Genomic DNA, 16,305 nt, shown 5'->3' on the forward strand with positions numbered 1-16,305 from the left:
CTGGAGTTCAGAGCAGTCTGGAGCCTGAGACTCCCTCTCGATTGAAAAAGACAACTGCGTCCTCAGTTGCCAGCCCTTTCCACATGCGCCTCCGTACCTCTGCACTTTACTTCTGCACCTCCTCTGAGTCTCAGTGTGCTCTTCTCTTTCCTTCTAGTTGTAGAATTTCCACTCAGCCAGCCTTTCTGTGGTTCTGGATGATGTCAGTTTTGTCTTTTAGTTTTATTTTTGAAGTGGTTTTGCGAAGCAGCAATTTCCAGTGTTTACCTATGCCACCATCTTGGTTTCTCCAGTATTGCATGTTTTAAAAATTCTTGCAGCACGTGGGTTGACGATCACAGGCTTAAAAGAACAATAATTTATTATCTCTCGTGGTTTCTGTGGTCAGAAATTCAGGCAGAGCCCAGCAAGAAGTTTGTCTTTTTCTTTTGTTAATCCTCACCTGAGGATATTTTTTCCATTGATTCTTAGAGAGAGTGAAAGGGAGGGGGGAGAGACAGAGAGAGAGAGAAATATCGATGTGAGAGAGACAGATCAATTGGTTGCCTCCCACACACACCCTGACCGGGTGGAGACTGAGCCTGTAACCTGCCTGGAATCGAACCCAAGATCCTTCAGTCCACAGGCCGACAGTCTATCCACAGAGCTAAACTGGCTGGGTAAGGAGCTTGTCTTTGCTCAGTGTCTGGGACCTCAGCTGAAAGAACCTAACACTAGGGACTGGAATCATCTGATGGCTTGTTGCACTCACATGTGAGGTGGTTGACACTGGCTGTTGGTGGGGACACCCCTACGTGACCTGTCCATGTGGCCTGGGCGTCCTTCCTGCATGGTGGCTGGTTCCAGGGGTAACTGCTCTGAGAGCAAGGACGCCAGACAATTCCCCACTGCCTTTAGGACCTAACCCTGGGAGTCAAATGCCTCCTGGTTGAGGCATTTACCAAGGTTCGCTCAGGCTCCAGGGGAGGGACATAGATGCCATCTTTTTTTAGAGGAATGGCAAGGTCATAAAGCAAGAAGAGCTATTGGGATGGGACGGGTTAGTGCAGCCATCTTGGGAAAGTACAATCTGCCTCACATTGTCTTTTAATTTTCTTTTAAAATCAGATGCCAAAAGTCACATGTGTTCCTTGTAAAAAAAACATTTCAATAAAAATCCAGAATTTGTACACCAAAGCACATCTCCTCTCTGACTTTACTCACTATATAAATCCTGCTACCTAGAGATAACCACCATTAGAGTGATGTTCATTTGCCCACACAAACTATATACATACATACACTGCTTTCTAATAAATAAGCTACACACATTATTCTGCAACTTGCTGTTTTTACTTACTCTGTGATGAACAGAGTGCCAAGAAAGTATCTACAAAAACACCTTTCTAAGGCTGGCTGTCATAGTATGGTTACACCATAACTTACTTAATGGTTTCTATTAATGGACATTTAGGTTCTAATATTTAAGAATTATTAAAAATTAATGATACAAGGAACATTCTTATACTAGATCATGTAGGGCTGTATCTTAACAGATTGTTCTGTTCAAAGGATATGCAGGATACTGTTTTTCAGTACAAGTGTTTTCTTAAGGTTAATATCATTATTGTAAGATAAATCTACATTAAGCAAGTACACTTTTTTCTTTGAAGATGGACAGGTTTCTCTAGCCTCCAAATGAAGAACAGAAACAAACATTTGTTCTTAGGTTTAGAAGATGCCTATAAGCTTGAGGGGAACTTCTCATTTAGGAAATGATGAATAACAGAAAGTAGGTGGCTATGAACAGGGGGGCGAATTTCCTTTTCTAATGCTTGTAAGTCGGGCTGATATGGAATTGAGTGTGGATTCCTTAAGGTTCTCACTTGGAGGCTCATCAGAAGGTGAGAGCAAAGAGGAAACCAGCTCAAAGCAACAAAACAAAACACCAAGTGTCCTATGTGAGCCCAAAGTGAACAATAAGGATTATTATTGGCCATATAGACGTATTATCTGGGTATGTAGTGGATTCCACTATTACAGTAGTGTCATCCTTTGTTCACAGATGGCTAACCTGTAATTTATTTGAGGGCTCTTTCCCCTCGCAGAGATGGGTTATTAAAAACCTCTTTGCTAGAAAGGAAGTTCTCACACATGGATGAACTGTGAGGGCATTGTGCTAAGTGAAATAAGCCAGACAGGACAGATATTGCATGATTTCACTTACATTAAATTTCTCGAGGAAGCAAATTCATAGAGAGAATGTAGATTGGAGGTTACCCTGGGCTGGGGTCCGGGGGTTGGAGAGTTACTGCCTAGTGGGTACAGAGTTTCTGTTTGGGGTGATGGAAGGTTTTGGAAAGAGACGGCCGTGATGATTGCCCGACATGGTAATTAATGCCACTGAATCGTACACTTGCCGTGGCCAAAAGGGCACATTTTGTGTTTTATGTCTTTACACACACACACACACACGCACGCACACACACCCTTTTTTGCTGGAGGAGAGGTTGGGGTTCTGTCAGTGTTCCCATGGCTTTGGTTTCCCTTTTATTTTTAAAATAAAACCCTCTATTTCTAGAGATTTTCACACAAAGGCTCATGTGGGCGTGGGAAGTACTCCCAGCTGCCCTCCTATTTCATGGAAGCCTAGCAAGTTATTTAAGTTTAGGAAATATGCCAGATTGGAAATGAAAATATTAAATTCTCCCTGTGTTAATTTAGTGGGTTTTTTTTCTTCTTCTTCTTTTGCAAGCTGGGGCCCTGGAACCGCTGCTTCACCCGCAGTCCCCACAGGCGGTTCTAAGTGGCACTGAAGGCGGTCGGATCATTTCCTCCCCACCCCTCAGCAGGCCCGAGGGCACTGTCCTGGCAAAGGAACCCCACCTCCTGAGAGACTGGAAGGTTGGGTAGCCCACCGCACTCCGGGACCCCTGGAGCGCAGTCCAGTCTCCGCCTCCCAGCCTCTCACTGCCAAGGGCCGGACAGACTGCCATTCCTCAGACCCGGCTGCGGTAAGCAGCTGGTGTCCTGCCCCCACCCCAGGCCGGGCACCTCAGCTGGTGGCATGGAACTAGCCGTGAGGGCAGTAGCGGCCCTGGCAGGTTGCGAGCAGCCTGAAGGCCGGCAGACCCTCCGGTCCTTACCACTGCCCCCCGCCCCTCCCACCCGGGCCAGGATTGCGTCCCCTGCTGGTGGGCCTGGGGTCTGTCTGGGCGCGCGGAGCCCTCCGGGGCGGCAGGTGCGCGGACTGACGGCTCTGGAGGCGGGGAAGGCTCTGCTCTGCAGCCCGGCCCCCTCCTTCTCCCCTGGACCCAGACTTGTGGGTGCAGACGTGGCTGGGGTGCCCAAGCCCGGGCGGGACCCGCCTGGCCAGCGGGACAGCTGGGACCCGCACAGCGACACCTGGACAGCCACGTGGCCGCGGGGCGGGGACGGGGCGGGCGCAGCGCAGGAGCTCGCTGACCCGGAGCAGGTGAGGGTGGAAGAGGCGGCGGGGCGCACAGGTGGTCTGGGGCGGCTCCTCTGGCCGGAGGAGCTCTGTCCCGTCGGAAGGGGGCCAGGCCTGGGTCACGTTTGCCCCCCCCCCCCTACTTCCCCCAGGTAGACCCACCCCCGCTTCCCAGTCACCTGCGTCCGCACAAGGGCCCCCGGAGCTTGGCGCGGGCCGAGGGCGGGGGCGGGCGGGCGTGGGCTGCGTTCTGCGCTGTACCAGGTTAGTGTAAGTGGGGGTGCACTGACCGAGATGCGAGGGGGTGGGCTCTGGCTCCCGAGCAGGTCTCAGTAAATCTTGGGGTCCTTTCAGGAGGGCCAAGGGCCTGAGCAGGGGGGCTGTGCGAGGACCAGCGCTCCATCTGCACGTGGGCAGCTGGGCGGAGCTGGGCGGAGCTGGGCAGGGGAACTTTCTGGGGTCCCCCCGCAGCCCACCAAATCCTTCAGTCTCCCCAGCTTCTTCTCTGGGCACACAGTGGCCCCCCAACCCCCAACTCTTGCTTTGAATACTCCCCAGTGAGCATCCTCCCTTTCTTGCCTTTGCTGGTCACTGTCACGGGTCATGCTCTCTCTCCTTACATGACCACGACCTCTACCCCATATCCCTTCTCTCAGTTTCCCGTTTCCTCCTGCTTCCAAGGGGTCAGGAGCCCTGTCTCAGCCCAGCCCTCTGCTGGAGAGAGCGGGGCACAGAGCCCGCACAGGGTCCCTGCCGCACCGACAGCTGGTCCAGGGACCAAGGAGGGCTCTGCTTCCCTGACGAGAACCCAGCCCGGCCATGATGCTCAGTCAGCCTTTCTTGCCTGCCCGCACCACTCCACACCCCTTTCCGCCCTGCTCCAGAGGGACCCCCAGGACAACCTCCTCACCACCCCTCTCCCACTCGGCTCACCGTCTGGTCTTACATTCACTCACCAGCTGGAACCAGGTCTAGTGAGTGATGGTGCCCTCGCCCTGGACAAAGGGGTTCAGAGGGTGGGAGAGGAGTGTGAAACTGTGTCCTCAAGCGCTGGGCGGCTGGCTCCCCCTCCCCACCCCAGTGGAGGAGCTCAGGGAAGAAAGAGGGAGCTGGGGCAGCTGGGGCTTTAGTGCAGCACAATGTGAACACAGGGGCCTCTGGAGGATGAGCGGGATCGAGGGGGGTCCTAAAGAGGGAGGGGCGTGAGTTTCTAGACGAGGTAGAACACGGTTGCTGCTTCAGGCTGGAGCGCAATCTGGTGCAGAGGAAGGATGGGCGGTCAGGAGAGAGGGAAGGAGGAGCCAGCCTGACTGACGATGGTGTTTACCTTCCAGAGGGGCTCCCCACCCAGACCACCAGGCTCCCCGTTTCCACAAGAATGGCCCAGATGTCTCAGGTGCAGGAACTCTTCCACGAGGCAGCCCAGCAGGTAGGCCTGGGTGGTGTGGGGGGCCTGTGAGCAAAGGGTCACCAGACAGGAAGCTGAATGGAAACATTACAGTGCACTATTTTAGAAGTAATTATCTCAGAAGTTTATCTTGGTGTTCCAGCTTAACTGAGAACATATTATAGCTAACTCTTAACCATCCGTATGCAGAAAATCTTTGCTATTATTTTGAATCCTGGACTCTCACATTCCCTGCCATGGAGATGATCTGTGAACAGAGTGAGGACTCCGATAATATGAACTCCCTTTCATATTGAGTCAAACCAATGTAAGAAGGAAAATTTACTTCTGAAAAACATATATGCTGAAGCCAAATGGATTTCTGGATTCCATGATGTCTGTAGGGTATTTTTTCCTTTATCCTCTTCCTGTTGATCACTAGTTATAATAAATGTTCGATGTGGCTATGGAGTTGAAGTGGCTCTCCCCGGAAGTAGTTAATCCCTTAAAAAGAAAACCTACGTAAGTGTTTATCGGGAAATGCTTGTTTCCAGCGTCTATTCCAGTGACTGTTCACTCAGCCTGGATGTTTTCACTGTCCCGTGGGTTTCTCTCATGCTTTGTAGAGCAGGGCAGGAGGGCTTCTGGGATTTTAATGGGGAATGAGCCCCCTCCCACTCCCCAAGAGGGGAGAGAATCAATTCAAGGCCTCACACAGTAGTAAGGGCAGGGTCTAGATTGGGGGATCCTGAGCCCAGGGGCAGAGGCTGATGAGGCAAATGGGGCTCAAGGTTGTTGGGAGAATCCAGACTGCTGGGTACCCTCTCCTCATGCACACGAGCACATGTGAGGAATGCAGCATGACGGTGGGCAGGTGATGAGTCTCCCCTTCCCCAGGGCTGGCTGTAACCTGCTGCTCATACCCCGCCCTGGAAGTACTCGCTGCTTAGAAATGGGTGACTGGAGACTCAGAAAGGCTCCTCGGAGATATTTCAGAACTCTTGTCCAGAGCTGTTCACTCCTGGGTGAAAGGCCTGCGGCCTCATTCTTAGTGGGGTTGAGGCCCCTTAGAGAGACCTTGACTTGTCAGAGGTCTTACATTTTATTTAGCTTGCCCAGTCTCCCACCGTACTTCCCATGCATTCTCTTTGGATGTGTAAAACTGTGCAGGGTTCTGTGTTAAGTATGAAAAAGATACTTGGATGGAAAATGTGAGGCCCTGATCCCCAGGGATTCCATAAAGGGAAACAAATAAGACATTCTTGGTTCATCCCCGAGATAGGGCTGTTAAGACTCAGCTGTAATGCTCTCTCCCCTGTTTAAGGCCTTTATGACTCCCTGTGTCCACCACCCAGGGTTCAAACTCCTTAGCCTAGGCCCTGCACTGTCTGACCCAGCCCGAGTCCCCAGCATTTTCTTCTTGCCTGGGGTTCTCTGTGCCTCCTGAACTTGTGTGACTTTTTCCTTTACCAGGTTAGGGAAGTTTTCTGCCATTATTTCTTCAAATACCTTCTCTATTCCTGTCTACCTTTCTGCCTCTTCTGGCACACCTGCTATTCTAATATTGTTACACATTGTGCCACAACTCCCTTAAGTTGTCCTCCTGTTTTTTAATTGTTTTTTCTTTTCTTGTTTTTTTTTTTAAATTAAATTTTTATTGTTCAGATTATTACCGTTGTTCCTCTTTTTCCCCACATAGCTCCCCTCCACCTGGTTCCCATCCCACCCTCAGCCCTTACCCACCCCCCACACTGTCTTCATCCATAGGTGTACGATTTTTGTCCAGTCTCTTCCTGCATCCCCACAGTCCCTCCCCCCGCCCTGAGAATTATCAGTCCTCTGATTCTATTATATTCCCCAGTTTATTTTGTTCATCAGATTTTTTATTCACTTGATTTTTAGATTCACTTGTTGATAGATGTGTATTTGTTGTTCCTAATTTGTATCTTTACCTTTTTCTTCTTCTTCCTCTTCTTAAAGAATACCTTTCAACATTTCTTATAATACTGGTTTGGTGGTGATGAACTCATTTAGCTTTTTCGTATCTGTGAAGCTCTTTTTTTTTTTTTTAAAATATATATTTTATTGATTTTTTACAGAGAAGAAGGGAGAGGGATAGAAAGTCAGAAACATCGATGAGAGAGATCGATCAGCTGCCTCCTGCACACCCCCTACTGGGGATGTGCCCACAACCAACATACATGCCCTTGACCGGAATCGAACCTGGGACCCTTGAGTCCGCAGGCCGACGCTCTATCCACTGAGCCAAACCGGTTCGGCCTGTGAAGCTCTTTATCTGACCTTCAATTCTGAATGATAGTTTTGCTGGTAAAGTGATCTTGGTTGTAGGTTCTTGCTATTCATCACTTTGAATATTTCTTGCCACTCCCTTCTGGCCTGCATAGTTTCTGTTGAGAAATCAGCTAACAGTTGCATGGGTACTCCCTTGTAGGTAACTGACTTTTTTTCTCTTGCTGCTTTTAGGATTCTCTCTTTGTCTTTTGCTCTTGGCATTTTAATTATGATGTGTCTTGGTATGATCCTCTTTGGATTCCTTTTGTTCAGGGTTCTCTGTGCTTCCTGGACTTGTAAGTCTATTTCTTTCACCAGGTAGGGGAAGTTTTCTGTCATTATTTCTTCAAATAGGTTTTCAATATCTTGCTCTCTCTCTCTTCTTCTGGCACCCCCATAATTTGGATGTTGGTACGCTTGAAGTTGTCCCAGAGGCTCCTTACACTATCTTCATATTTTTGGATTATTTTTTCTTTTTGTTTTTTTCCGGTTGGGTGTTTTTTGCTTCTTTCGTATTTCAAATCTTTGACTTGATTCTTGTGATCCTCTACTCTGCTGTTGGAACTCTGTATAATATTCGTTATTTCAGTCAGTGTATGCTTAATTTCTAGTTGGTCCTTTTCATATCCTTGAGAGTCTCACTAGGTTTATCGAGGGTCTCACTAAATTTATTGGCGGTTTCTAGGAAATTGTTGAAAAACCTTATAACCGTGGTTTTGAACTCTATATCCAGTAGTTTGCTTTCCTCCATTTCTGTCATTTGTGACCTGTTTCTTTGTCTCCACATTTTGGCTGCTTCCCTGTGTTGATAGAATGGCTTTCTGTGCTAGGTGTCCTATAGGGCCCAGTGGCCCAGCCTCCCCAATTACCTGAGGTGGACACTCTTGGTGCATCCCTTTGTGGGCTTTGTGCACAGTCTTGTTGTAGTTAAGCCTTGATTGTTGTAGGTATCACTGGGAGGAATTGACCTCCAGGCCAATTGGCTATGAGAATCAGCTGTGTCTGCAGTGTGAGAACTTCTGTGCTGGAGACACCCTTCTGGGGCAAGACTTGCTTCAGTGGGGCTTTGGTGCTCACTGAGTCTGCCCCCTGAGTGTGTCCCTTATGGATCTGAGGAGCTGTAATCTGGATGGTCCCACTCTGACTGCTGGGTACACTGGCTCTTGGATCTCGAAGGAGGTGCTAATCTAGCCTGTGCCTGAGGCTACCCAGCAGGAGCTATGGAGAAATCTGCAGATTCCTCTTTGTTAGGGGTTTGGAGGTGCCCAGATGAGGCCCAGCTGTGAAGCAATGCCAGCTGCTGTGGGGCCTTGGGCATTCTTTTGGATGTTCTGGGTCTGTCTGACCCAGCTGCAGTTTGTTAGGTAATTTTAGATTGCAAAGGGCCAGGTCATTCATATGCAAAAGCCTCTGCACACAGCTTGGGTGGGGCGGGGTACCAGGGAATCAACAAGGCAGAGCAAACAGCTATGGCTGATCCTTGGCCCTGCCCTAAGAGGCCCCGGGTCTCAGTGTCCTGTGGTAATTGCTGCAAGCACCTCTGAGAGAAAGCTGCCCTCGAGTTCCGTCCGATGCCAGACAGTCCAGTTTCTCCCTGTATGAGTCTGGGTCCCCAGAGACTCGCCCGGAACTGGAGTTCAGAGCAGTAGGGAGCTTGTGTCTCCCTCCCGATCGAAAAAGACAACCATGTCCTCAGTTGCCAGCCCTTTCCACGCGCGCTTCCGTACCTCTGCACTTTACTTCTCCACCTCCTCTGAGTCTCAGTGTGCTCTTCTCTTTCCTTCTAGTTGTAGAATTTCCACTCAGCCAGCCTTCCTGTGGTTCTGGATGATGTCCATTTTGTCTTTTAGTTGTAGTTTTGAAGTGGTTGTATGAGGCAGCAATTTCAGGTGTTTACCTGTGCCGCCATCTTGGTTTCTCCTCTAGCCTGATTTTTCTAATTGTTTTTTCTTTTTGGTTCTCTGATTGATATTTTCAACTCTGTCTTCTAATCCACTGATTCAATCCTCAGCTTCCCCTAATCTGCTGTGTATTTCTTCCAATGTGTTCTTTATTTGTGTTATGTCATTCTTTATCTCAGACTGTTCTTTTTTCATAGTTACTACATCTTTTTTCATACTGTTGAGCAATTTAATATCATTACTCTGAACTCTGATTCAGATAAATTTCTTATCTCTGCTTCATTTATCTCTTCTGGAGAATGCTCTAATTCTTTCATCTGAGGGTTGTTTCTTTGTCTCCTCATTATAGCTTTCTGTTTGGGTTTGTGACTATATATTAGGTAGATCCCCACGAGCCACATGCGGCTGTTTGGCCCCTTGAGTGTGGCTCTTCCTAAGCCTTAGGAGTACCCTAATTAAGTTAATAACAATGTACCTACCTATATAGTGTAAGTTTAAAAAATTTGGCTCTCAAAAGAAATTTTAGTTGTTGTACTGTTGATATTTGGCTCTGTTGACTAATGAGTTTGCTGACCACTGCTCTATACCAGTGGTTCTCAACCTTGGTTGCACATTAGAATCACCTGGGAATCTTTTTAAAATCCTGATTTCTGGGCCTCATCCTCCGGAAATTCTGTTTCTTTGTTATGGCATGGGGCCACAACATTAGCAATAAAGAAACAGAATTTCCGGAGGATGAGGCTCGGAAATCAGGATTTTAAAAAGATTCCCAGGTGATTGTAATGTGCAGCCAAGGTTGAGAACCACTGCTCTATACCTGTCAATCTCTAGTGCAGGATAGTGTTATAGGCTGTTTCTGACTAATTAGATCAGTAAAGACTCAAAGCCTCCAGAGACTGCCTCTGCCTACAGACTGATAGGGTTCCGACTTGAATAGCCCCCTAGGCAATCATTCTCAGGTGTGGTGAGAGAGTTTTTTGTTTTTTTAACAGGGTGGGGCAGTTGCTTCTGCCTGGAGGCTAATTGTTACTTTTAATCTCTTAGGTGGCCTCAGGGCAAGGTGTTTTCCAATAGGGTGTGTCAACTGTCTTCCCCCAGGCAAGGCAAATGTCTGTGTGGGAAAGATGTCCTCCACTGCAGGAGGGAATGACTCAGCCCAGGAAACTTGGGATGTCTGCCTTCTGAGCTCTGTCCTCCGAGTTCCCAGTCCTGGCTTCTGCTCTCTCAGCTCCAGTTCACTTCACCCTCCCTCTCCCCAGCACAAGGTGGATGGCTCCACAGGGAATTTTGTGCATTGGTCTTTTAAAAGGGTACCTGAACTTTCAGCTGTTACTCCCTGGCAGACAGCTACCCTGCTGCTTTATACAGCCAGATGTTATGTGGGTTTCCTCCTCAGTTTTGGTGCTCTCTGCTGGGGACCCAGCTTGGTGATTTGTTCTCAGTGGCAACTCCCCACAGCTGAGGTTTCTCTCCAGGACAAGCAGGTCAAACTCAAAGGCTAACACAGGCCAAATAAACAAGGTTTAAGTTTATGTGGGCCGCAAAAAAAAAAAAAAAAAAAAAGCAAAAGCTCAATTTTCATAGAAACATAGGTTTATTTTGATAGAGACATGCTGAGTATAAAGGGCTGAAATAAATGAGTAATCGTTAACATAAAATAATAGAACATTTTAATAAAAATTAATATTTTTTCTTGAACTTTAACTTACCAGACACTAAATAACTGCACAAATTAATAAGCATAATACAAGTAAAGCTATTTTTCTTGTTCTCCGAAAGCAAAATATTTCCTGTTGTGCACACCAAACAAGTCAGTCCAAGACTAATGACGTGGCAATTGGCTGCTAAAATATTCACTGCTAGTATTAGTGGAGAGTAATGGTGTGCCTGAGTGTAAGGTGCATAAAGGAAATGAATGCAATGCGATTATAGTAATCAGTCCTTAGCAAATGTTGTAGTTCATCCTATCTAATAATAGACAAACATGGTAATTGACCATACCTTCACTACGCCTCCCATTGGCTAATCAGCATGATATGCAACTTAACCACCAACAAAGATGGCGGCTAATTTGCATACTGCAGGCAGGGTGGGTCAGCGCCATCCCGCCTGCCCTGCCGCCATCCGGGCCTGCTATCTGCGACCCGGGGTGGCGGGCATCCCGTGTGCGACCTACTCGGGGCGGCCGGGCGGTGCAGCAGCGATTGGCTGGCCCACCCGGGCGTCCTGTGTGTGACCCAACCCAGGGCGGCGGGGCAAAACAGCGTGGCTCCTCTGTCACCCCGGCTTCCTCATCACAGCTCCCTTGGGGGCCTAAACCTTTAGTTGGACATTCCCTGAGGGCTCCCTGGCTGCCAGAAGGATGTCTGACTAGAAGCTTAGGCCTGATCCCCTGGGGAGTGGGCCTAAGTCGACAGGTGGACATCCCCCAAGGGGTCCTGGACTGCAAATGGGCGCAGGCCGGGCTGAGGGTCCCCTCCCTCCCCCCCCAGTGCACAAATTTTTGTGCACCGGGCCTCTAGTTATTAATAATTATGTATAACAGGATATTATAAAAATTAAGTTATGAAATTTTTATTAAAATGTTTCTTACATACTGTTATATTGGCTGGGCCGCAAAAATATTTGTTATGGGCCACATGCAGCCCGCAGGCTGCGAGTTTGACATGCTTGCTCCAGGACTTTAATTGCTGTCTGTGAGTGCTCAGCCAGCCCTTTTACGCCTCTGCCCCCCTACCAGTCTCTATGCCATCTCCACTTTCAGTCCTTGGATATCAGGGTTCTCTCCTGTGAGTTTTCCATTGATTATTCAGGACATTTTTCTGTATTTTAGTTGTAATTCCAGTTTGTTCCTGGGAGCATGTCCGTGCAGCATCCACTTACTCTGCCACCGTTTTAATTCTCGGCAGGTCTAAGCTTTAATCCTTTCTTCTATATGCCTACTGCCCCAAAGGCCTGAGCAAAGCCACCCAGATGAAAAATCCAAGGCCCGTGTGTGGAAGACATAGCAGGTTGGGTGGCTGACATGTTTGAAGCTGAACTTTGGGAGTGGTTGGCCCTCCAGGAGTTTCCCAAGAACCTTTTTCTAGTTTTACTCCAGTCTTAGGAGTCAGTAATTCTGCTAAAAGCTTTGGGGCTTGAAGAACATGGAATTAAGAAGGTGGTGCCCAGTGGGAAGAGAGCTAGTGAGTGTCATGCCAACCCCATCAGTTCAGATCTGCTCTTTTCTTGGTCACAGAAAAGTAGCTTTCAGGAAAATTGTCCATAGTGAGAACACTTATGAGTTAGGTGGAGCGGTGAATGAATGGATAGTCTCAGGGGTAGCTGTGTGTGTGTTGGTCAGTAACACGTGGACCAGCTGGGAAGAGGCTGTAGGTCTGATGGCTCATGGCTGATGATCAAGGGTACATGTGCTGCCCGAGTTCAAGTATAGCTCTAACCCTTTGTGACCTTGGGCTAGTTACTCCCTAAGCCTCCTTGCCTATAAAAGGGCTATAGTAATAGAACCTACTCTAGAGAATTACAAAGATTAAAAGAGATAATTTATGTAAATATTTAGTGTAGAGCTTATTTAACAGTAAACATTCAGTAAATGTTGGCTAATAATAAAACGAAGGTAGGGAGCATTATTTGGTCCATGATGTAGTGATATAAATGATCAGAAGATTCATTTGGTAAATAAATGCATGACTCAGGGCAGCAAGGTCAAGCAGAAGACCTATGTCAGGACCCCCAAATCCAGAAAGATTCTAGTGGCCAAAACCCGAATGTGGGACATTGTCTAGGTCCGCCTGCTGGATGGGTAGTCCACTGAAGAGGATGGAATACTTTCTAGGCCTAGATGGGTCTAGAGTAGTTTAGGAATGTGTGTGTGTGTGTGTGTGTGTGTGTGTGTGTGTGTGTGTGTGTGTGTGTTTGAGGACCTACTGGACTTGTGGTAGGTATGAATCTTGTTCCAGGTGCCTCTCTCCTCAGGCATGTCCCTGATGTGTGGTGTGGTTTGGTGGTGGACTTGAACCTGGAAATCTGGGCTCAAGATTCTGACTATGCCACTAGATATATTGGGCCTTGGACAAGCTACTCAAGGGCTCCCAGTCTGTTTTCACAACTGTGAGATGGGATGAGTGTACCTGATTGTCAGGGTGTTTATGCCATAAGCAGGAGGATCTGGCCCCGTGCCTGTCACATGGCGAGCGCTAAATACAATGCATGTTCAGTAACTGGATAAAGCAGATATTACAATGAAACCCAATAGAGCAGGCTATTTGCGAACTTGGGCCTGGGAAGCTAAGGAGCAGCTGGCACCTGAGGGAGGTGACTAGAAGGCTAATGGCTTTAGATTCTGTGCTTGTCTCTGCCAGTCACTGGACAGAGAGGACTGTGGTGGGCATGGCATGTCAGGAAGATTCAGCTGGCAGGAGAAAGCAGGTCGCCTGAGACAGGGAGAGGGCAAGTAGACATACTGTGTGAGATCTGAAGTCCAGCAGGATTAGATGCTTGGAGCTTTAGTAATAGTGAGAAAATTCAGCTCAGCTTATTTCCCGAGTGCCTATTTTTGCCAGGACCTCTAGCTACTGCTGGAGATATTAAAATTGAAATCTCTTAATTACTATGGAACAAGGAACACCTCCAACTAATCTGAGGGTTTTGTCTTCCTGCTTTTAGCCTGGATGCTCTTCAGAGAAACTGTGTCATGATATGGCATGAGAACAAGTCACCCAAAACTGCAGACTAGTTAGTATGAGTGACTCATTGTATTCTTTCTTCTTCATCCAGCTTTCCTCCAGATATGAGCTCCAGCAGAAGTCGGTCCATGAGGACTCTTTTCTAGGAAGCCCGTAGGCTAATGTCTGGCTGGGATGAGCTAATCCTAGAAAAAAGCTGGACGCAGACCCAGGGTGTGGGTTCTCCATCAGACCCATGGCATCTGGGCCACGTGTGGGAGAAGGTGTGTCCAGATTGGCTTCCGAGGTGTGAACATCTCTGAGCCTGTCCCCAGCATTGCCTGACTTCCTGCCTTCCCTTCCCCTTCTGTCTTCTCCTCCTTTGCTTTTTCCCTGTTGTCTCCTCCTTAATTTAGTGGCTTACCTAGGTTCCCTTGGTGTGGTGAGAGTAAGAAAGAGAGTCTGGTCAAGTTGTGGGGCACTGGTGAATAGGAAAGTAGCATGGGCAAGAGAGGTAGATAGGAGTGAACGTGTTTAGAGACAGAGGGGTCCTTACAGCTCCTCTGGCCCAGCCCCCTTGCTCAGCGTGTCAAGAAACAAGCCCAGAAATGTTGAATGAGTTGCCCAAAGGCATATGTAAACAGTGACAGAGCCCATGACTGAAATCAAGCCCATAACCCATGACCCCATAATATAGCTCTGGGTTGATCTTAATGCATCCAGTCTTTAGGTTATAATGTAAATTTGAGCATTGGTGTCAGGCTTCATTGTAAAACCTTTGCTCTTATTTTCTACATCCTTATTGGCCAGTGTACAGCTAAAAATTGACTTGTTCGTGCTGTGCATTTTTCAGGACTGTTTTAGCATCTTTAAAAAACCAATATGCAAAGTGAGCCTTAGCAGCCACAGGCGAGGAAATAGCATATTGCTTTGTTAGAATGTGTAGGGAAGTGAGTGCACCTGAGGAGAAAAGAAAAGGGAACTTAAGATTGTCTTGTTAGCCCCTCCTTTTACAGATAAAGAAACGGGGGCCCAGGATGGTTGGGAGGAAGAGAGGGGCTCACATCTGGGGTTTCTGGAGCCATGACCCCTCTCCCCATCCCATTTTTTTGGTAGTACATGAAGCTTATACGATTTTTAGGGATTGTCTTTAGTAAAAACGTTACAAATGACAAATACAATATTAGGTATAATCTTCAGAAGGGACCCGATGCAAGTGCAAGGCCTCACAGCTCAAGCTGTTCGCTTCACTGTAAAATCCACCAATGGTAACTTAGGAGGCGGCCGGAGGAAAGACCCTGGCCCCAGAGCCTGGGGAAGAAGAGAGGACAGAAATTGTTCTCAGGATTCAGTTGAGTGCGAGGCTTTCCTGTGGGCACTGTCACCCTCTCTCTTTCCCCCTTTCCACGTCGCAGCCCTGCTTGTGACCTCGCCTGGGAGGGCAGCCCTGAAAAGGCTGCATATTTGTAAAAAATGGAACGGAGACCTTTTTTCTGGTTGAAGGCATCCCAGAGCCTGGGATGAAAGGGGTTCTTCACTGAAATGAGGTAGGTGGGACCCCGTCTCACAGCATCTTCGTTTATGGAGGTGACTGAGTGATGGCGTGGAGAGGTCAATGCCATTGAAGGGATTTCCTGCTTACCTTTCCCAAGAGAAGGGGGAATGCCTTGCCACACAGGACCAGTGGGGAAGCATCAGGTCTGGTCTGGGGCAGAAGTGGGAGTGAGGGCAGAGCCTGGGCTGGAGCCTGTACCGGGAAAGGCAGGCCAGGGCAGGGCAGACTAGGATTGGCTAGTCTGAATAGTTCTGGCAGGCGCTGGGCTAAAGGGGTGGTTTCTAGTTGCCTAGTGTATGGGCCTGAGATGATTTCGGGCAGGGTAAATATTGCCTTAGTGTGTGAGAGTTACATAAAAAGGGGTGGTTTGGGGTATAGATTTGGAATTGGTTAGTTTGTATATAACAGACATGCTCTTGGTCAGTCCTTTACTATCTCTAAGAATTGGTTAACTCTGAGAGGGTCAATCTCCTTAGCCAGCAAGATTTTTAATATGTTATACCAGCATAAGATTTAAAAAATAAAATAAAAATGATTAATACATTTAACCTAGCTGTAAGTGAATGGATTAGGTGACTTTAAAACTTTTTACAGCCATAGGGTACATGACCAGATATAGAAAAAATACAGTCCTTGCCATCATTTAATAGCTGGGGTTTGTTTGTAAGGAGAATCTTAATGACTCTGAAGTACTATTCTTGTAATTTGAGTGTGGTGCCACTAAGGGGTGCTTAGACTTTGGTTGGGCCTGATTGAACACCCTGACTTTCAATAGGGGTGGACAACTGAGTTTTAGCTTATTTTTTCATTAATTTTATATTTTCTCTGACCCAAATATATATCTTCATGGTAAAAGTGTAATTTTTATGTATGTATGTATGTATGTATGTATAATTGAATTTATTGGGGTGATACTGCTTAACAAAATTATACAGGTTTCAGGTGCACAATTCCACAGCACATCATCTGTACACTGTACTATGTGTTCACCACCCCAAGTCAAGTCTCCTTCCATCATCATTTATCCCCCCATACCCTCCTCCATCTCCCCTGACCTCTTTTTTATTTATTAATTT

At 47.6% G+C, this 16,305-nt stretch overlaps 1 protein-coding gene across 2 annotated transcripts in view; it reads left to right on the forward strand.

Annotated features, from left to right (window-relative positions):
• The first annotated feature begins 3,281 nt into the window (after positions 1 to 3,281).
• The window catches only part of SLC12A8 (solute carrier family 12 member 8), a 140,482-nt gene continuing 127,458 nt past the window's right edge, over positions 3,282 to 16,305 (forward strand). The window contains exons 1-2 of one of the 2 annotated variants that reach the window (XM_059687600.1): positions 3,282 to 3,454; positions 4,765 to 4,859. In XM_059687600.1, the coding sequence (XP_059543583.1) occupies positions 4,809 to 4,859 (51 nt within the window). In that variant the 5' untranslated portion in view covers positions 3,282 to 3,454; positions 4,765 to 4,808. The remainder of the gene's footprint in view (positions 3,455 to 4,764; positions 4,860 to 16,305) is intronic. The other variant, XM_059687599.1, reaches the window with a different exon arrangement.

This window comes from Myotis daubentonii, chromosome 3 (assembly GCF_963259705.1).
Source record: "Myotis daubentonii chromosome 3, mMyoDau2.1, whole genome shotgun sequence".
NCBI lineage: Eukaryota > Metazoa > Chordata > Mammalia > Chiroptera > Vespertilionidae > Myotis > Myotis daubentonii.